Source organism: Aythya fuligula, chromosome 4, assembly GCF_009819795.1.
Source record: "Aythya fuligula isolate bAytFul2 chromosome 4, bAytFul2.pri, whole genome shotgun sequence".
Taxonomy (NCBI): domain Eukaryota; kingdom Metazoa; phylum Chordata; class Aves; order Anseriformes; family Anatidae; genus Aythya; species Aythya fuligula.
The window spans coordinates 18,125,072-18,145,339 of NC_045562.1; the positions used below are offsets into that span (position 1 = coordinate 18,125,072).

Consider the following 20,268-nt stretch of genomic DNA (forward strand, 5'->3'; position numbering starts at 1 on the left):
CCTCCAGGTACCGGATGGTCTGCTGTAAAAACGAGGTGGCATTCCAGCACTGTCACAGCTCGGTGCTGCTGATGGCTTTATTGTCCTACTATAGGCAATTTATTTTCTTCATTTAAATTTCTCAAAGAGAAGAACCGCTTTCATTGAAATATAAAGAGGGAAAAGCCTAGGAATTATTATTTTTTTTTTCTACATCAGGTGTCTGTGAAATGGAGAAAGCTTAGCAAGATCAGAAGAAAGCCAAAACCCTGCAAGTGGAAAGCCCTGAGCAAACCTAATGACTGGAGTTACCTTAAACACAGCACACCCGTCGGAGGCAGTCTTACTACTAGGATTCTCCTTACGCTCACGCATAACCCTTGAGCTAAGAGAACAAACTTTGCAAAACAAATTAGAGTGAGAGAGGTTGTCCTATATACAATTAATGTAATTCAGAGCTGATTCACTGTAGTGCAGAAAATGGCCTGAGCTCCTGGTACTCAGTATGTAAGCAGGCCAACTCCTTCATAATTAATTTCATCTCTTTTAAGTAACAGGGTGGGAGCAGACTAAGCTAAAAAGGATCTTGAAAAATTTGGATACTGCAAGATATAGTGCTCTGAACAACTGGTAGGCAGACTTAGAGGGAAGTAAGCATGGTCAGCTTGCTTCTTGGTCACAGATTTGGCCAACTTGCGTGTTGTGTTTCCAGACTGTTCTGACAGTCACAGGGAGCTTTTTATAAAATACGTAAGTATCTGGAGATTTCTTCCCAAGGCAAACTGTGGTTTCTGCCACTGCTTTGATGGAGCATTATTCTTTCTGGCTAATCTTGTTCTGCTGGTGCAAAGGATGCAAGGTTTTGCTGCTTGGTGAGCTTGGGCGTTCCTCTCTCACCACCATTTCTGGTCCTCCAAAACCAGAACAGCTGATGAGCCTCAGCATTAGCAGGTCATTTGCCTGCTGTTAACCACTAAGGTGAAATCCAAGCTCTTTTGTTTGCATTTATTTTTTCTCCTTCCACCTGTAGGCTGAAGAGCTGTCTGGTTAAAGGTGGGACGGGTGTGCTGGGAAGGAGTGGGATTTTAGGGCTCTGGCCTCTGCTTAGAGGTCTCTGCTGCTCTGCCAGTGCCCTCCCCATCACGGCTGCTTGCTGCAACTTGTTTTCTATTGATCTTGCTCTTTCCTTGCAGCTATTTTCCATGACATCTGTGGGCACTGCTTTTGGAGTTCTGCTTCTGAACAGAGCCTTAACTTGTAACTGACTCAAAAGCAAACTCAGTTTCACATGTGTCCCAAAACCTTGGCTTGATTTGAGGTGAAAATTCCTTTCCTTCATTCTCCTGTTCTCACTTGCTGCCCATGTTTTGCTTTTTTGAGTGGGAGATGTCATTCTTTCTTCCCCTGAGATGGCACAATCTTCACTGTGTGGCTTTCTCAGATTTAGAAGTGAAAATTTTCTTGACAAACTGACATTTTTGCATTCAAATGCCAGTGTCCAAACAAATGCCTTGTTTCCTGTAACGCCTTATTTAATGAAGCACTGAATTAACTTTATTGTATTTACAGTAATGACAAAAATCTGCTGGAAGCTAAAATAATGAAGCTACTCCTCATAGAACTAGACTATGCAATAGCAGTTAAAAATAAATTTGTCTTGTTGCTTACATGATTTTTTTCTTTCTCTCTCAAAGCAGCCTGATATAATGGCCTAGTGGCTTGGACTGCTTCCTGCTCTCTGACAAAAGAAGTCTTGTGACTTTTCACATCAGACCTAGGAAAGCTGTGTGAGTCTCCTGTACTCTGAATGAAATGCATGCTGCTCCTGAAAGAGAAGCAGGAAACTGAGCAAATGCAAGTAAGGATTTCTAAGCAGAACCTTATTTAAACTTAAAAACAAACAGAACCTTGATGCTTTCAGCATCAACAGGTGATGGTTAAACCAATAAGCAGTTAATTGCACTAATCACTTTATACATTAAGGCAGACATAGCAAGACATACTTTTTTTTTTTTTTTTTTTTAATAGCACTGATTGTTTTTGTCAATAGCAGATGTATTTATTGAGGCTCTGGATAGACCTCCACAAGATTTGGCTATGATTTTGCAATTGTAAAGCAATTTCCAGTGTGGAAAGGTAGATTCTCTTGCACAAGGGACATGCCAAAAGCACATTAGTTAATGGCTGTGAATAGTCTACATGGCCTTGCTCCATATACTCTAAAGTGGGACAGGGCTAATTAAGCAAGTAAACTTACCGCTTATTTTTAAATGGCAAAGTAATTTGATTATGCCTGTTAAGCAACTAATTCCAAATGAATCTGAACAAACCCCTACCAGATTAAGGTGTGAACTCAGCAGTATCGTGACTTCATGGTACTGACTGCAACATTTGACTTGATATTTTATATGAATCATCTGACCCAGAAACTCCATTTTACACCACGTGTTGTTTTTTTCCCCTAATCTAAAATGTGATTTTACCTTACAAAGGTTCAATATTCCAGAGTCAGACTGAAAATAGACTCTGGTAGTGCAGTCAACCTAACATGCTTCTGCTTGCTTATGGTAGCTGGGAAAAAAACAGATACATAACTAGCATCACCCTTTTGTTTTTAAGGTCATTTTAAATAGTAGGATGCTGATTTCTGTATGGTGTTACTGTGCCACTGGTTTACATCCCTTTGATTTGCTTCTTGCTCTGCTACAACCATTTTTCCTAAGACCTAGGATGTTCTTTTTTTTTTCTTTTTTTTTTTTTTTTTCCCAGCAAGAAGGCATGTTTCCTAACATAGCAGATGCTAAAGCTATTCGGCTAATTAGCATTACTTTCATCTCCACTTCTTCCGTTGATGAAAGGAAAGCTTATTAGAACCGACAACTTTGCTGTTAGCTGGTAACCTGGTTCCTGAAACAAGGGATGACTAAAGGTTAGCTTTAAATACTTCCTTCAGAAAAGGAAACAATATTAAGTATAACTTAGCCAGCCAACTTGGATGAGAGGTGACTCACTATCTCAAATTTATGGGCAGTTTGTTTCTTCTTCTGTAGATTCCTTAGTGTTGGTTGCTAAATATATATATATTTAGTAATATATAAAATACTAGACTTTTTAATAATTTGACTTCACTGTTTGGAACAGGAGACTACTATTATCCATTGTTCCAAGCTTCTGCAATACACTTTTACTGCTTTGAATATCTTGGTTATCAAGAATCCAGTCATAAGTGTATGTCATCAACTTCTGAACGCTGTAGGTAGGCAGAATGACTTATGCAAGATAGTCTGGAGATACCAAAGAGACACAGCAAACACTTACTTTATGCCAGTGGCAATTTTAAATTAATGGCTCTACTATCAAGTGGAATATGAATAGCATCTTTTTCCTAGGGTGGTTAAAGCGCTACCCATGAACCAACATGTGTACAGGCCCCTATGCTTACTCTCCAGTGTTTCCTCTTTGTGTATTATAAAACAAGAGTTGGCATTGTGTTTTATAACTAGGCCCAGAAATGATCTACTGACATAGATAAAAGTATTGCCTTCTACACTGTCTGCTTCCTAGGACATGAAGGTGCCTGCACTTCTCCCTGTTTCTGAAGGACCTGTGACATGTAATATACCCGACGACTTCCAATGAGGTATGAAATTGATGCATGTGTACTGTGGTCTAAGAAAGAAGTTCTTCAGAGTATGTGTTGTATTAGTATTTATTTTTTTCTTAAACAACAGAAATCTGTATTAAAAATATATATCTGTTAACAGGCCAAGAAAGAACTTCAGCTAGAGATCTACAAATCAGTGAACAGACGTTTTAGGCTCAGATCTAGTTTTAGATATTTCTGCAAGTGCTTGCTTCTGTGAATAGATATAAAATAACCTGTCAAGAAGTTGTAACAGGGCATTTTAGACATACCATCACACTAGACCAGAACAGTATCTGTTCATCCTGAGTGCTTAGGAAAGAATAACATAATATCATCACAGATGTCCTTTTAATACACAATTCTTTTCAAGCTTGGCAGGTGCCATTTTAACTCATTTGTGCTTTAGAAGTACTTCAATTAAAACAAACAAACAAAACAAAAAACACAAACAAAACCAAACAACCCCCCAACCAGACTATTGTCAAGACTGAAGAGATCTAGAGCTAACTGCTGAACTCCTTTTGCAGAAACAGCTGAAATCAAAACAGATATACATTTTTGTATGTTTCTTGCCAGCAGACCTGCTGAGCAGAAAGCAAGAAGGTCCAATGCAAGATGATAGGGTCTTCCACTGTTAGAAGCTCATTGATGTTTCTATAGAGCTATTAGATTGCTGAAGAAAGGGGTTAGGCTGAGGAATCTTTTTTTCCAGGAGTATTTTTTTCCTTGGAGGGCTTCCATTTCAGACAAGCAGCTTCCAACACAGGAAAGGTACAGGACTACCAAGGACTGCAGGGATCTGGGCATTCCCGCAGGTAAGTCTCTGTATGACCATTATACACCTCCATCAGTGTCGTGCACACCGTCAGCTAACAAACAGGTGGGAAGAAGGAAAAAAGCGCCTCATTAGAGGAATTACTTAAAACAAAAAACAAAGGTACTAGCTGAACAGTTCAAATAAAATGTGCGCTTATCTTATTTAACTAATTGCGTAAGTCTAATCTCGAGATCTGTTCACCAAGTCAACAACATGTAAGTAGCTTGTTCGCAGCCAAGAATGCTGCCTCCACTGAATATAGTAACTTCTTGTTCAAAAAAAACCCAACCACCACCTCCTCACCACCTTAGTCTTTAAAAAAATATACACAAGAACAACAACAAAAAAGCACTAAAACCTTAAGTTCAAACTAAAATATCTTCTGTTGTAAGAAGAACGTGCCTGTAGTATGCTTAAGTGATTAGGTATGTTAACTTGTTCCATGTTGAATCTGAAGGCATATCATAGATTAATTCAGACTGGAAGGATTCTTTAGATGTCTGCATTGCAAACGCTACCTCAAACCAGGGCCAGCTATAAAGAAGTGGGCCAGGCTATGCAGGGCTTTAAAGCTGTAGGGCCTCTGGAAAACAGTTCTTTCAAAAGTAACTTGGATTTTTTGTTTGTACCTGCGTATTTTCACCTAGCAACCTATTCACCCTCTCAAAATCCACCACTGAGCACTGTGAATATATACTAGGGGGAAGAAGCAGCAGAATTGAATTTAAAAGGTTGTATTCTCCTATTTCCCTTCTCATGCAGTGAAGGACAATGCACCTGAATCACACACATGCAGGAAACCTTCCTGTACAACTCCATGCCCCTTCTCCCTTTTGCTTTTTGCTCTGTCTTTCCAGTAGAGCTACTCTGTTCTCCTTACAATCTAGTTTTATTGGGCTCAGGATGAGCAAACCTTCAGCAAGCTTATTTTGAAAGGAAATTATCAAGTGGAAGTCTTGTGGGAGGCCATTAAAGGCTTTTAGAAGGTAGACCGGCTTTATTTTTAACATTTAAATTCTAGCTTCACTTTTAATACCTTAAACTTCATTTACAGTACAAATTTAGCCCTCCCACAACCTGTCAGTGTGGTAAAAACTGAATGTATCACTGTGACCTCCTCCTTAGAAATGCAGTACTTCCTGGTCTGTTGCCCCTTTCACCCCCCCTGCTCTAACCTTTCTGCAAAAATAGAAGCATTACCTTATTGAGGACAGGCTTTGTAGAGAGAACATCATAAATAGTTGGCAAGGAGATGTTCTGAAAGAAAGTAATACAGTGATGTTAATGGCTATTAACCTGTTACCTAACGCTGTAAATGCTGTGAACTGTACCGTTTGTGACTGCTTACTTGGTAAGATAAACCTTTAAGAATACAGAAATACTGCAAAGACTTGTGCGGACTAGCTTTCAGTACTGCAGGGGAAAATTGAGTGGCAGTGGGAAAGTCAAAACACACTGTCAGGTAGCAAACTAGTGAAGTGAGGAAACACTTAAACGAGGAGATACTTTGAGTAATATTATCTCCTTGCATATGCAGCAGCAGAAAACGCTTGTAGGAAATCCACCTACAGTAAGAGAGAGCCTGCAACTAAAAACCAAACATGTGAAGAGCCACCTGGTACTGTATTATCCAGAAGTGTAGACCAATTGTCACAAAGCCATTAGCCACTTCTGTCATTACAGCTGTGCTTCCAAATGCCCTAGATATCAGATCAGTATAATAAGAGTTTCACAATAGCAAGGTTAGGTATTTGGAGGATGTTTACCTCTTGTGTTGTCTGGTTCAAGCACTTCATTGCAGGTGTTCTACGATTATCCAAGATCAGTGGAGGCTTCCAGCGATCATAGTTTGTTTCTAACACATACCACGTGCCCTTCTTTATATCAAGGCTGGAAAAGAAGTATACGTTTGTGTTTTGCTTCTGTTACTATACATTCAAAATACAAAACTGGAAGATTTTTTGGCTCACTACAGATATATTTCAGTGATGCTAAAGGACTGAGTTCTTACGCAACAAAAATCAAGACAAAAACCTGTGACAATTACTGGTGGAATCTGTCCTCTTCTGGAACGAGGAGTCAGGTATTAGGTCAAGCATACTTACTCCCAAATATCCAGAGCAGCTGTCCTGGAACGAGTTATCACACAGCCTTCTCCAGAATTTTTTCCACCCAGTATAAAGTAAGCAGGAGCCAGCAGTCTTGTTTTTGCCAGTTTGTCTTTTGCATCCTGGTAGCTGCAAATAAAGTGGTGTTGGACTATTAAAGGCTATAAATGGTTCAAGTACTGAAGAAAGTTCACAGACAGGAAAAGTTTGGGTACACCTTTCTTCCCCTTTCATGTACTGCGTGAGAGATTGTATCACAGTGAAGGAACGCATTTAAGTAAAGCCTCTGCACTGAGTTCATAGTTGCTGAGAGGTGTCCTTTGTCTGTTCTCTACATTAAAAATGAAGATGTGCTACAGCAGTGTTACACTCTAACTAAATCATTTACTACACGTGAGCTTTATGGTGGATGTGTTTTGATGCAGAATGCTGTTACGCATTCAGACACCAGTAGCTTCATTAGGGAAAAAGTCTGAGAAAACAGTTTTACAAGTCTTCCCCACCACCAGAGTACCAGCAAAACCAGAACTATTTAATGTGCAGGCTTCTAGGAAGGTATCAATATCATTAGATACTAAGCAGGTAGCTACAGTATTCATGCCAGTCAGGAGCAAAACAGGGTAAAGCAGTAAAACGTTTATGTGGAAAAAAGCAATACCTTGTAGCGTTCTCTAATACTGCTCTGGTAAGAAAGCCCATCCACATACCATCTCTTCTCCCAAGAAACCACTCAAAGATACCTGAAAAATAGCACTGGTTACAATATATTTTTCAAAAGGTTCACTTGTGCTATTCTAACTTCCCCAGCCTTTAAAATGAATCGTGTTTTATCCTACCCGTCTGGAATCTTATCATTATTTGTGTGACTGTTAAAGGTAACTGCAATGTCTGAGGTCTGGAGGACTTGTACTGAAACAATGGAAGAATTACTCACCAGCTTAGCGTTACTCACCAACATAGCCACCATCCAGACTGAAACGCTCGTTCATTGTCAGAGTGAACAAATCCTGAAAAGCATTAAACAAATCAGCCTCCATCTGTCACTAACCCATCAGTATCAGTAACAGACAAAAGGCAGTGTTGCAATTTACATGCCAATTGAGCTTCTTGTCCGTTAGACTATTCCCCACTGAGTAAAGAGCTGCAAGACCAACCCTATGTGGAGAAGAACCTCATTAGTATCTGCTTGAGGAAGCAGAAATGATCATTTGTCATTTCCTGACCTAGCATAGCATGTACATGTAGTTTGCTGGACTGCTAATCAAGTCGAGCCTCTGGCCGTTTTTCTCTTTTTCCATGTTGTATGACTGAATCACCACCTCCCCTTGCTGTACTTTCTTCTCAGAGCTCCAAGTACTGTTCTAGTTTGAAGGCAGAATTTTAAGGGCCTATGCTACGTAAACCCTGCCATGTTGGTGCTGTTCATACGGGCATGCAGCTGCACATAATTCGTCGTGCACTACTTGCAACACACAATTCAGACTCACATCCCAGACCTCTCCCGATAGTGTTTCTTTCAGAGGAAAGTCGAATTCAGCCATATTGAAACATTTTCAGAATAGAAGCTTGTCAGTTTACTGAGATCAGAAGACAAGAATAAATTGATGCAATGCCAATGCTCTACTACGAAAAGAGCCAACTGTAATAGAGGATAATGGCAGAGGACGTAGAAAGGAAGAGCTGCGGTAAGCCAAAGACCCTGCTCAAGTTCTCTGCTGCTGGTTTTTAAGGTCTAGATAAAACCCAGATTTAAGAAAAGAAGAAGAAAACAGCATTGCATTTTCCAAGAAGAATTAGAGAACTGAAACAGCACAAGTATGTGGTTTCACCTCTGGGATCACAGCACTGTCCTTCCATTTGCTAGTGAGAAACAACAACCGCTTCAGCGCTTTATAGTCACTCATTTGTATGTTCAGAATTCAACATATGTTTAGGGATTGTCCAAATGCATTCCATTTAGCCCAAATTCTTTTAGATGGAACAATGCAGCACTGTTTCCTTTCATCTTTCTTCAAATATCTATACTGTGTACTAAAGCAATTAAGAGCTCATTAATCAAAATATCCCAGTACATAGGATTAAAGTAGGAGATTTACATCTTAAAGGGAAGCTTGCAGCATTATTAACAAACTGACAGCCTCCCCCACCATACTTACTGGTTTGACTCCGGACACCATGCCAATATATCCTGCAAAATTTGTAGACCTAAATACTGTTTTGTTGTTTCTCTGGAAGTCCAAGTTTACCACTGTAGGCTTCAGTTCCCGAGTCAGAGTCCAGGAATTGTTTTTAACGTCCCACCTGTGGAAGATGGCACAAAAATTTGAATTTTTCCCTCCCCCAGTAGCTTTTAAAGCTTGTAATTACAAACCACGGGTTTCTTGTGTGTGATGTCTGTGCTCTGATCTTACTCATACCAATAGACAGTATTGCTCAGTGGTTACCTGAGCAGCATGAGCAAGGGACAACCAGAAAGTCTAAATGCGTGGGCAGTCAATGAAGAGAACCAAGTTTTAATGAGACCAACAGCACAAACACTACTCTGTATTAAACAGCACCATCAGTATAGCTGGTTTGTTTTAAGGTAATGATGATGGTAACTTCTCAATGATAATTTAATTCTATTCCTACTGCCAGGGGGAAGCCACTACAATACTGATTATGACACTGAACCTGTTTTATTCTGAAAGCATACGTTATTTGCGCTGCAGCAGAATGAACCAGTTCCCTCAAACTCTTTCATTTCAAAGGCAGAAAACAAATTTGTGCAATTGGATTTGTTCTACGTGATGGGAAGACCCAATGACAGCTTGTAAGGTAAGCCAGAGCAATCTGTATGTGAGGAGGTACTAAGGAATACTTAATAGACAATTACATTCTCTGGAAATAATCCAAGTTCTGGGAACAGCTTTGCAAAGTTGCCTTAATTTTCAGGGAGCACATTCCCAGTCCTTCTGGCACATGGGAGTAGTTGCACACAAGCCTATTAAGGGATAGGTGCAATCACAGTTGACGGTATCTGACTATTTGACAGGCAGCTGAGAAGTTTAATGAACTTGTAAATTCCACCTGAACATTAACAGTCATCTGAGTAAGTGACATTACAAAATATACTGTAATATAATAAAAGCATGCATGGGAATATGAATATACTTGGAAAACATAATGAAATACTCAATTATGAAGTATGAAATGAGAACTAAAAGAGAATCCAGTGCTGGTCATCAAGGTTTGTATGTCAATAAGTGATAAAACCAGATCCATGGAATATAAATCACCGACTTCTGAGCAGAAATGATGATAGAAAATGCCAGTGAAGCAGAGCACAGCAACTGTGGGGATAATTTGGAAACAGCAAACAAACAAACCCACCCTAAACCAACCCCCATTTCACTGCACACCCTAAAATTGATGCTTCTGTCCCATCACTTCACGAACAAGATACACCGTGCCTCTGAAATAAGGTTACACAGACTGTTCTTTGCTAGAGATATTTGAGATGGATTTAACTGGAGCTGAGAAAGCACTCAGTAACAACAAACAATTGTTTTTGCAAAGTCATTCCTTACAACTGCAAAGCAGCTTGACATGTGATCACAGAACAATCCTTTTGTTCATTTTAGCCTTTCTTCCACAACATGTAATGCAGACTTGCTTGTCACTGTTCCTAACAACATTCAATTATGCTCAAGGAAGGCATGTAGAAATCTGCTCGGCTGACTTTCTAATCTCTGTTTCTTTTTTAAACCCAAAAGATACAAGTTTATGTACTTACCCAAGGAAGAGTCCAAAATCCAAGTTTCTGGCATGATAAAGCTTCCCTTCAGTAAAATGAAAAAATAAGTAAATATATACATACAAACTTTCCTAAAGAAGAAGACAAATATCGGTTTAGAAAAAAGAGAAAACACACATCAGCAGGGAAAATACCACTGCATAGTTTTCCTTTTTTTAAGCACAGAACAATGGTTGTTTTTTCCTGTTTTACCCAGAGTAATGTTTTACCTAATAACTAAAATAATAACCTAATAACTGAAATCAACCAACTTTTAAAATCACTATCTAAGCCTTATATACGTTCCAAATTGTTAATCCAACAATAATACCTCCAGCTTTCTCTAAAAGTGAGACTTTTGTTAAGCCTTCTGAGAATCCTTCAGAAGTTTCCTAAATAGGAACAGATGCAGACAAGGGCTGCAGAACTGATTTAGAAAATGAAACCATCTCTTATTTTCACTCCTTCCTGCCATAGAACAAAACCAAAAGCACCATTCTGGGATACATTACCTGTTTTATCTTCTGCCACTATTGAGGTACACACGGTAAAAATTTCATAAAAGATGTTAAAAATAACAATTTCCCCTAGAAAAGAAGAAAAAGAATAATTTGAATCTTTTGCTAAAAAAAAATAAAATAGAAAAAAAAATACTGCAAAGTTCAGCATTCTATCCTATTTCTCTTAAGAATTTATTTAATCACATTTGATATTTAAAATGACCAATTCAGCTTCCTGACAGGCCAACAGAAGGATGAAAATCTCTTGGCCTTCTGCCTTCCCATACAGAAAGCTGACAGTCACTGCTACTTCCTACTCTGGAAACTTCAAAACAAGCTGTAAAATTCACTTTAAAGAAATAAGCTGCTATATGCACAAGTTCTCCCTTGCAAGAAATGGGCGTTTGGCTCATATACAAAGAAGCAGTGGGAGCAGGACTGTGAACCTTCTCTGTCTATATTCTGGAAGAATTCAGTGTCTGCTTCTTGCCTGGGATTACATTTCTTCTGCAGGGGGTGCAGAAGACAGGCAGGAACATGTGATAAGGATCTCAAAGGAGAGAAAGCACAGCATGAAAGCGAGCCTCGCCTTGGTACATCAACAGCAGATGCAGCTGAACAGGAAACCAAAGAGAACCAAAGAATCCCCCAGATTCCAGGTGCACAGAAGCCAGAACTCCCTCCAGTTCCCAAAGCTCAGGGGTGAGAAGTTACACGGAGAAGGCCCAGCCTGATGAAAGGGTTATGTGATTCATTGCCATTCCCTTCTAAAATACTGTTTTCACTTAGCATGGGATGGAATTTATTGCTTCATTCTACTTAATTAATAATTTATTTGTTAAAGTCACAGCTTGAATACAACTATATAGCAGATTGTTAAATATACTAGTTTTAAATGAGTCTAGATTCCTAGTTTTCCATTATGTTAACAAAACATTGAAGACTATTACCCAAAGGAACTCCAGATGAATTTGCAATCCCTTGGAGCTCTTCATTGAAAGGATACGGAAGTGTTTCGGTTAGGTGTGACTGAAAGGAAAAAATTTGTATGTTTGTGTAAGCAAAGGCTATTTGGTTATTTGAAACAAACCTCTCCCCATTCTTAGCACTATAAAAATAACTATTTAATTCTTCTGCAGTCTGTAGAACTTGAGGATGTTTGTAGAGCACTTGGAAGAAAAGTACATACTTATGGAAAGAAAATACTATTTACCAAAATATTGACAAGTGAGCAACGGAGATTAGCACAATATGTAATTGTTGTTAGCAGCAATAGACAGCATTAGCAGGACAGCAATAACAGCATTAAACAGGACTCAACAAAAGAGTTTGACTGAAACTGAGCCTGAGGTTGTCAGTATTTAAGGGAATCTCTAACATTGGCATGACTACCTGTATATGGTAGCTTTATGTCAAAATAGCGTATATGCCCAGTATGACTAATTCAAACTTGAAAAGTTCTTGGAAAAATTAAAAGAGGTGGAGATAAGCATTTTAGGATTGATGGCTTCAGAGTAATTTAACTCTTCAAAATAACATTTTTGTTCTGAATAATCCAAGAGGAAAAATTATTACATATAAAGGTCTTTATTGCCAAAAATTAGTAGCATTTTAATTCCGGTAGTCAGAGCACACAGTCATAATAATTAAGCTGAAAGTACTTACTATTTTGTGATCCACTATGTCAACAATTTTGCCACTAGGAAAGAAGGTATTTGCTATATCTTTTATATTCTGGACTACAGTCTTCAACTAAAAAGAACAAAGGCTTTTATTGAATAGAAGATCTTGAGCATAACAATTGCTAGAATACTAACAAAACTCACATACTTTAACATCTTGTTAAAAAACATATATATTTATGAGCTCTTTGCTTAAGCATTTATATTTTTAAATCAAAAAAAAAAAGACTAGATAACTTCATTAGGAAAGTACAGTAGAAAAAGCTTTGTTTGCAAAATGAGAATGGCCACAATGACTAATCACCACACTATGGGATCTAACTCCAAAATGTATGGTAAAACCTTTCAGCATTTAAGATGCAACCTTAAGCTTTCAAAACCCACTTGTACAAATTGAAAACAAAAAAGTCTTCTTTATTGAAGACTTTTAAAATAAAAATCGTAAGTAGAATTTGTCTAACTTTCTGAGTTGAAAGGTCAAAGTCAACAGCAATACAACACATAGCAAAACCGTCAATAGCAATATAGCCCTAGCCTTTTTAGTGAAATTTAGTATTACTGAATTGCATTTTCAGCAACCTTCAGGAGAACAGCTATAGCCTGAAAAAGCCTCAAGTATTTTAAAGGTTATTTACCCTGTAAAAACCCCAGATCTGCAACTAACACCCCCTAAAAAGGGTGAGACATTCTTCATTTCCCTCCACCATTTCATCATCTCACCCCACGTTTTCAGAGAAGTGTGGATGCACAGAGAAAGGATTCTGTCTCAGTTTCGCTTCTGCTTACTGAGGCTGTTGCTTTGATACACTCCTCGCCTGGTGCTGTATTACTTCATGACTAAAGACCTTTTATAAATTAAAGTCTGCTTTATGTCGCACCATTTTCATTTTTCTGTGCCCCAACCATTAGTGCCCCTTGTTCAAGTGTTGAACAGAAGAAAGTTCAGTCAAGCAATTACCATATTCTAGAACCATTTTAAAAATAAAATAGAAATATTCTATCCTAAACTAGAATAAAAATAATAGAACAGTATTTCAGCACAGTATTTCTTACAACCTTTTCAATAATAAAAGGACACATGCCAGTCATAGAAGCTATGCTGAACGGTAAGCTCTGCTTTCATACCTCTGTCTTTTTGTCACGCATCAACTCATCCCATCTTTTGCTGGGAGGCAAATCAAGATTTATGATATATGTGGGTACATTTCCTTTGAACCTAAAAGAAAAGTGACAGCGCAGATTTATAGGAAGTTTGAAAATACATTTGACAAAACAAGTGCTTTTCACTTGTAACTGGTATTTTCTGTATCTGTAATGCGAACAAGTCTCAACAAAACTTGAATTGCTGACACTTGCAAATCTCTGCTTTTCTGCAATTAGTTAGACAGGTCCAAACAGATTACTTACGTTGGTCCTGACGGAGGGTATGTTTTAGTCTTGCATTCTTCTCCATACTGTGAAGACAGTAAAAGATTACTGCTTAGCTTCTTTGTTACAATATTTTATTGTTCTAGAAGGCTTAGTTTTGATTTGGACCTTTAAGACGAAACAATTGATTTGATCTATAATGACTCAATAATAAAAGAAGTGAAAGTCTTGGGACTTTGGAAAAGGAGGAGAGGAGAATAAAAGAGGCAGTGGGCGAACTGCAACTTCCATATGCTACCTGACTGAGCTTCAGGTCACCAGTCCAATGTAGCCCAAGACAAACCCAAGTTTACAACAAATGTACAAACCCATTTTTATGCAATGTGACTCAACCACATGACCATAAGAGCACTTGAAAAGCATTTTCTTCAGAAAAACTCAGGCATCTTGAGTCTTGGTATGGGCCTATTTGTTCTCTGTACTGAATTAGTTTCACTTTATAATGCCATTCATAAATATATTCAGTATTAAGCTTCACCTACATGGATATACACGCCAGCATTATTAAGGCATGTCTTACCCGCTGCAATACAAACAAATGCCTGTTAGTTGCATTTGGGCTTCAAACCAGCTGAGCACAGGCCGCATTTGCCCCCCGAGCTTCTTAAGCACATCGGTGAGCTCCTGGGAGCTCAGCATGCCTTCCCTCTTCCCAGGAGGAGGGAAACTTACTTAGATGCCATTTGCTACAAGTTCAGGCACAGGCTGCCAAAGCACAAATGTTTGGGAGACAAAAGATAAATACAAACACATAGAGATCCTTCCCCCACTTCCTTGCTGATTTCCAATTTTAATGTGGCAATTAGATTAGTAACGAGTCCTTGTAACATGTTCCACAATAAAAACAGGCAGGATCTCCAGCAGCTGTGCATCTGCGTTCAATAAGCTCCCTAATGGCCACGTTAGGGCTAATCACACGGCCTGTTCTCAATGCCATGATCTACAAAACGCACCAGCTGACACAGTGCCACCAACTTTAAGCACTGGCACAATTTGTTACAATGGGAAATGCAAATTTTAAAGTCACATCATTGCATTATCACAGCATTTTCTTTTTGTGTGGGTTCCAGGGGCTGGGAGAAAGTGCAAGGTGAAGGCTGGCTTTCCCACACATATGGCTAGCAGCTATGCCCTTCCTAGCCCTCAGTGCGGTGCAGTTACAGCCTCGGCATTGCTGGAACAAAAGTCAGCCCCAAGAACCCATTTAATTTTCAAAACGAGGAAGTTTCAAAACAAGGAGGGTGGGAGAAGATATCAGGTGACTAATTAGGCAACAAAAGTCAGAGGCTTCATGCAAAGACAAGCATATGACAGTATTAAAGCAACTGTCTTGGGAAATTTTCCATCCGTCAATACTAAAATAAGTTAGAAAAAACTGTCCCATATACATCCTGCAATGATTGCACAAATTTGGACCTTCTGGAGAAATCTGCTGTCAAAATCTGCTTCCTGACAGATAACGGCTACAACCAAAAATAATCCCAAAGGGTCCCTTTCACACCCAGCAGGTAGGCTCTCTTCAACGGGGAGGACAGGCTACAACTCCTGGGAACAGGACTGGTGCCAGGTTAACAGGAACACACGCTCGTGTAAGGGATGAATTGAACATGAACACGTTTAGGTTGAGATTGTCACGTATTTAATGAACTTCAGCTTGGAAATCCTGCTTCCTGGAAAGGTTACTGACAGTTTTCTCTGTCAAGGAGTTTGTACTAAATACTGCTAGGATCTTTCCACCATACAAGTTCAGTTATCTGTCAGCACAGTCTGTGCTGACAACACAGAGCAAACAGTGGTGGCCAGGCAAACTGATTTCAGAGTGCTGTTCCAGGTACTAATTGTTATCTCATTCCTATCTCCCCTGAGATTTTAATCTTGTATATGATGCTATTTTTGTCCTCTGCAGTCCTCTGCAACCTAAGCCACAAAAGAGGTGAGGAAAGGAACAAAGGAAGAGTTAAAAGAGAGATATAGAGAACAGAGAAAATATCCCCTCCTTGTATCTCAGTAATTTTTGACTTCTCACCTGCCTATGTATAGAGCAAGCTAAATAAACAATACCCCTTCTACATCTCCCAAACCTGCAAGTGTTGCTTAAGACATCTGATGAAAGCTAAGACTATTAACAATTTTTTTACATAAACTATTATATGCTGGCAGACAAACAGCAATCTAAAAGGATCTCAAAACAAATCCAAAAAAAAATATATATATATATTTAAATAATTTTCTGCCAATGGACAGAAAATTGGTTTCTTTTTGTGATTTTTTTTCTCTTTAACAAGGTTAAAAAAGAGAAAGTCAATTTTTTAAAAACACTTCAGTGTAACTGAGCTTCCTGCCTCGAGAGGCTGATGTCACAGCCAAACATTCGTGAGCTGGTGCAGTTTTCCTGGGTCTTTGTAAAGATCAAACGCTCCTGCTGCTACACTAGATTTCTAAGTTCCAGCACAAACCTAACTAGCTAGCTATTAACCTAGCTAAAACCTAACAACTATTTGTTGCTTGAGGGACTCTTTACCAGAAAAACCACCAGGCACTTTCTATCACCAGGACGGAATAAGCAGCTGTGAGGTTCGTGCTGCGTCAGCGAGATCCTCCCCTCTGCAGAGGCTTGACACTGGAAGAGCAACAACAAACACTGCCCAGGAGAAACACACAGAGCCTCCTAGCACCAAGGAGGGGATCACCTTTAGTTTCAGACTTTACAAGCTGCAGGTGGTCTCCCAGGAACAGCCAGCAGAAGCTCCCTAGCACAAGGAGGTCACTCTGAAATCGCTTTTCAAACATTGAACCTTACTGTGAGGAATACAATTATTCTCGAAAGGTGATTAAATGATGTCTGTCCCTATTTTTATTATTAACAAAGTCACCTTTCGCTAGTAGATTGTGTATTTTCGTTATCTGATGTACAGCTGACTTTAGAATTTGTATGCACATAATGATACAAAAATGGATGCTTAGCAGCAAAAGACCAAAACGCTAAAAGAAAAAGCTGGCAGTGGGGGAGAAAGACAATGTGGCATGGGGAAGGATGGAAATAATAATTAAAAAAAAAAAAGGAAATAATACAAAATAGTTTTGTTATGGCCTATTCTATGAACAAAGTAGAGCGGAGCAGAAACCAAACAGCTAAGAAACTAACACAGTGAATTGCTGCTTGGAAAAACAACAACAACAACAAAACTACCTAATAACAGTTATTATTCACTGTAGTAAAGACAATTAATGCATGGTTTATAACTGCTGAGTTATTAAAACCTTGCCTGACTTCATTAATATAAATAGGTTGAATGTAGCTTGTCCTGTTTAAACAATGCCCTCGCTAAGACTTTCTTTATTGACCTCAAAAACGTTTTTGACATAGACGGTCATCTCGTCTCCTCCCTTAATATTCAGTGCTTCTTATCTTCTTATTTTAAAATAGTCATAAAACACTCTTCATGCTGTGAAATACTGTCCTGTAGTTAAAGGACACGACATTCAGTCTCTGTCAGACAAAATGCGCTGTTCTATTCAGCATCTTTTGGTCCTTGAACCCTGTGGTCTAGAACATTTTCATCTCTGCTCCTTTCCCCTGGCAGGACAGTGCCGACATCCTGCCGTGCTGCAGCACTCCAGGTGATGTTCACCTTTTCGCACATGGAAGTTCAAAGTCCTCCGGCAGCACTGAAGACATGGGATCCAAGCCAATTTAAATCACGTTTTGGACAGAAAAAAAAACAATCAGTATGGCTGCAGAGACCTAACCGAAGCTAAAGGGAGTGAAAGTCTGTAGAAGTGCGATGTAATTCATGGTGTAATTCACAGCATTTGGGTGGCGTGTTCTTTGTTAACAAAAAGACAAGAACCTGAGCAGCTGCATGGAGGACCAGGGAGCGTTGATCATCCCTTGGTGACCGTGACAGGCCAGCAGCTGTGGCACAAATCAAACACCCGAGCCTGAGGTCTGGCTGCCCAGCAGCACCACTTGCAGCCTGGACACCCCGTGGCTGCTGTGTAAGCGTGAGGATTTGCTGAGTGCGATGGGATACAGGAATGTGCTGGTAGCTGCCACCTTCCCCTCGAGGAAGAGGAGGAGATTTGGGAGCTGAGGAGGTGAAGGCGTGCTTCGGGAGTAAAAACCAGCAGGAAGCAAGAAGGGCTCTGCTCATGCACTGAGGACGGGGAAGCCAGCCCCATGCACACAAACCTGGCGTTGCCTCTGAAGGTGAAATACTTCGGGTAGTAAAAAAAAAAAAAAAAGTAGTAATAAAACTGGGAACCCAAACCCACCTGCTCTAAACTTCTCCTCTGGGATGAAACGACAGCAAGCGCACTAAGTAGGTTCAAAAGCGTATGTATTTGTAGCAAGCCCTTAATTTTCCTTTTGAAAAACGACATTTGGGCGTAGCACCGCGGCGTTTGTTCGACTTATTTACAGGAAATACGCCGCAGCAACAACAAGGCGGGTGGCGAGCGCGTAAATTAAGCCCGATAAACACCAAAGCAAGCGACCACCTCCGCCAGAGCGCTGCCTGCCACCACAGCCACCCAACACCTGTAACAACGAAGGAAAACGAAGGAAAACGAAGGCGCCGCCGCCCCGTGCCCGTCCCTGTCCCCTCAGCAGCCCCGCCGGGCCTCCGCCGGGCCGCGCCGTGCTCTAGGACTCACCGGGTCCGGCGCTAGGACGAGCGGCGCCAGGACGAGCAGCGCAGCGGGCGGCAGCAGCGCCCGGCCCCAGCCCGCCGCCATCCTCCTCCTCCTCCTCCTCCTCCCTTGGCTTCTCCTCCCTTCGCTTCCCTTCCCCTTCCCGGCTGGGCTGGGAGCGCCGGTCATGTGCGGCGCCCCACATGACAACCGCCCGCCCCGCCCGCCCGGCCCGGCCCGGCCGTGAGGGGGCGGTGGCAGCCCCGGTACGGCGCCAGGCGCGGCCCGGAGCGGGGCTGAGCCCCCCCGTGCCTCAGCGGTGGGTTTCGGGCCCCTGCCCCGGCTGTGCCGAGCCCTGGAAACCCCCCCCCCCCCCTCCTTCCCACCACCGCCCTTTTATTTTCGTTTTGGTAAAGCAGAGGCTTGACTTTCAGTCATGAGTTTAAAAAAAACCACAAACCCACACACCTTGTTTCTGGTGTTAATTCCCCATCCACTCCCTTTTCAAAGCTTTCCATGGGAAATGAGGTGCTTCCCCGACAGGCTCCACTCTCATTTTCAAGTAATGACAGCATTACCACCTTCCCTTGCCTTAGCTGCCCTGACCTGTTCGCATTCCAGCAGTGGTGGAAGTTTATTACCTGGAAATTTCTCAGAAACACAGTAAATCCAGTACCATAGAGCTTCACTTGCTGCACTAGCTGAAAAGCAGGCAAGGAAGAATCTTGCAAACCAACAATGGAAAAACCCCGCAATGCGTTTAACGAATTTTTTAAAAAAAAATGTGTTAAAAAATAAAACATGCCCTAAAACAACACCTGGGGTTCCAGGCACAAGAGCTGCAGAAGTGGCCAGCTGCACCACAGACCTGCCAGCAGCTGTGGCAAAGGGAAGCTGCTGGGAAAACGTAATCCGAGGAAAACTTCTCCAGCAGTTCTGCTCAAGAAAACCTGAAATAAAGTTGTGTCTCTCAGGCAACGCTAAGACCAAACCTGTGGCACCAGTTTTCACTTTGTATAGACTGTGATGTTTAATTGCTCTCTGTGCTTGGGAGATTTTCAAGCAGGCAGTTTTTATGGTAATGGGAGATGCAAGGCAGTCGCCTTCTGCAGGAGAAAGAAGTTTCTTCTGCCTTGCCTGCTTAGGGATGCAGGAAAAATACACCTGCAGCAGGGAGCCCTTCTACTACAATGAGAATCAGAGTATTAGATCCATCCCTCTACACATTGCCTATTAGTTATTTGCTACTATAAATAAATGTTGTATTTGTTCTAATATGAAGTACAAGTCAGCATCAGAGTAAGACGCATACTACAAACAGTTTACTATGAAAAGTATTATATTACTGTGAACAGGTGAGTGTATAATCTAAATGTTAGCAACAGACACTGGAAGTCCTGCATAAATATTAAAAACCCTCTAGAACCTCTGTGTTTTAGTTTACATCTCGTGCCTTATCTAGTGCCCTAATCAGGTTCTATACATTGTATCTTTCTATGCACAAACAAGCAATACATTCTTTAATATCGTGATTTAATTGGCTATGCAATTAATTCTTATATGAAACAGAGTGGCAAAAAAAATAAAGTCCCTAGCAGATAGTTAATTGGAAGGTTGCACAGCATTGCAGAAACAGGAAAGGATAAAATAAATGCATTATAAGGTGTGAAAGCATTGGGCAAATGGAGGGTGTGCAACAGT

The 20,268-nt window shown here is 40.5% G+C and overlaps 1 protein-coding gene across 2 annotated transcripts; it reads right to left on the minus strand.

Moving 5' to 3' along the window:
- Nucleotides 1-3,667: 3,667 nt before the first annotated feature.
- ASAH1 (N-acylsphingosine amidohydrolase 1) lies at nt 3,668-18,744 on the minus strand. Of its 2 annotated transcripts, none has more exons than XM_032186646.1 (14): nt 18,592-18,744; nt 13,915-13,961; nt 13,633-13,723; nt 12,491-12,577; nt 11,776-11,854; nt 10,838-10,912; nt 10,326-10,371; nt 8,707-8,851; nt 7,503-7,557; nt 7,209-7,290; nt 6,548-6,679; nt 6,209-6,332; nt 5,643-5,699; nt 3,668-4,494 (listed from the first exon to the last, which is right to left on the minus strand). In XM_032186646.1, the coding sequence occupies exons 1-14, from the start codon at nt 18,670-18,672 to the stop codon at nt 4,405-4,407; spliced, it is 1,191 nt and encodes a 396-aa protein (XP_032042537.1). In that variant the 5' UTR covers nt 18,673-18,744; the 3' UTR covers nt 3,668-4,404. The 2 variants fall into 2 exon arrangements, with proteins under 2 accessions (XP_032042537.1, XP_032042538.1); XM_032186647.1 differs by lacking the exon at nt 18,592-18,744 and adding an exon at nt 18,211-18,333.
- Between the last annotated feature and the right edge of the window lie 1,524 nt (nt 18,745-20,268).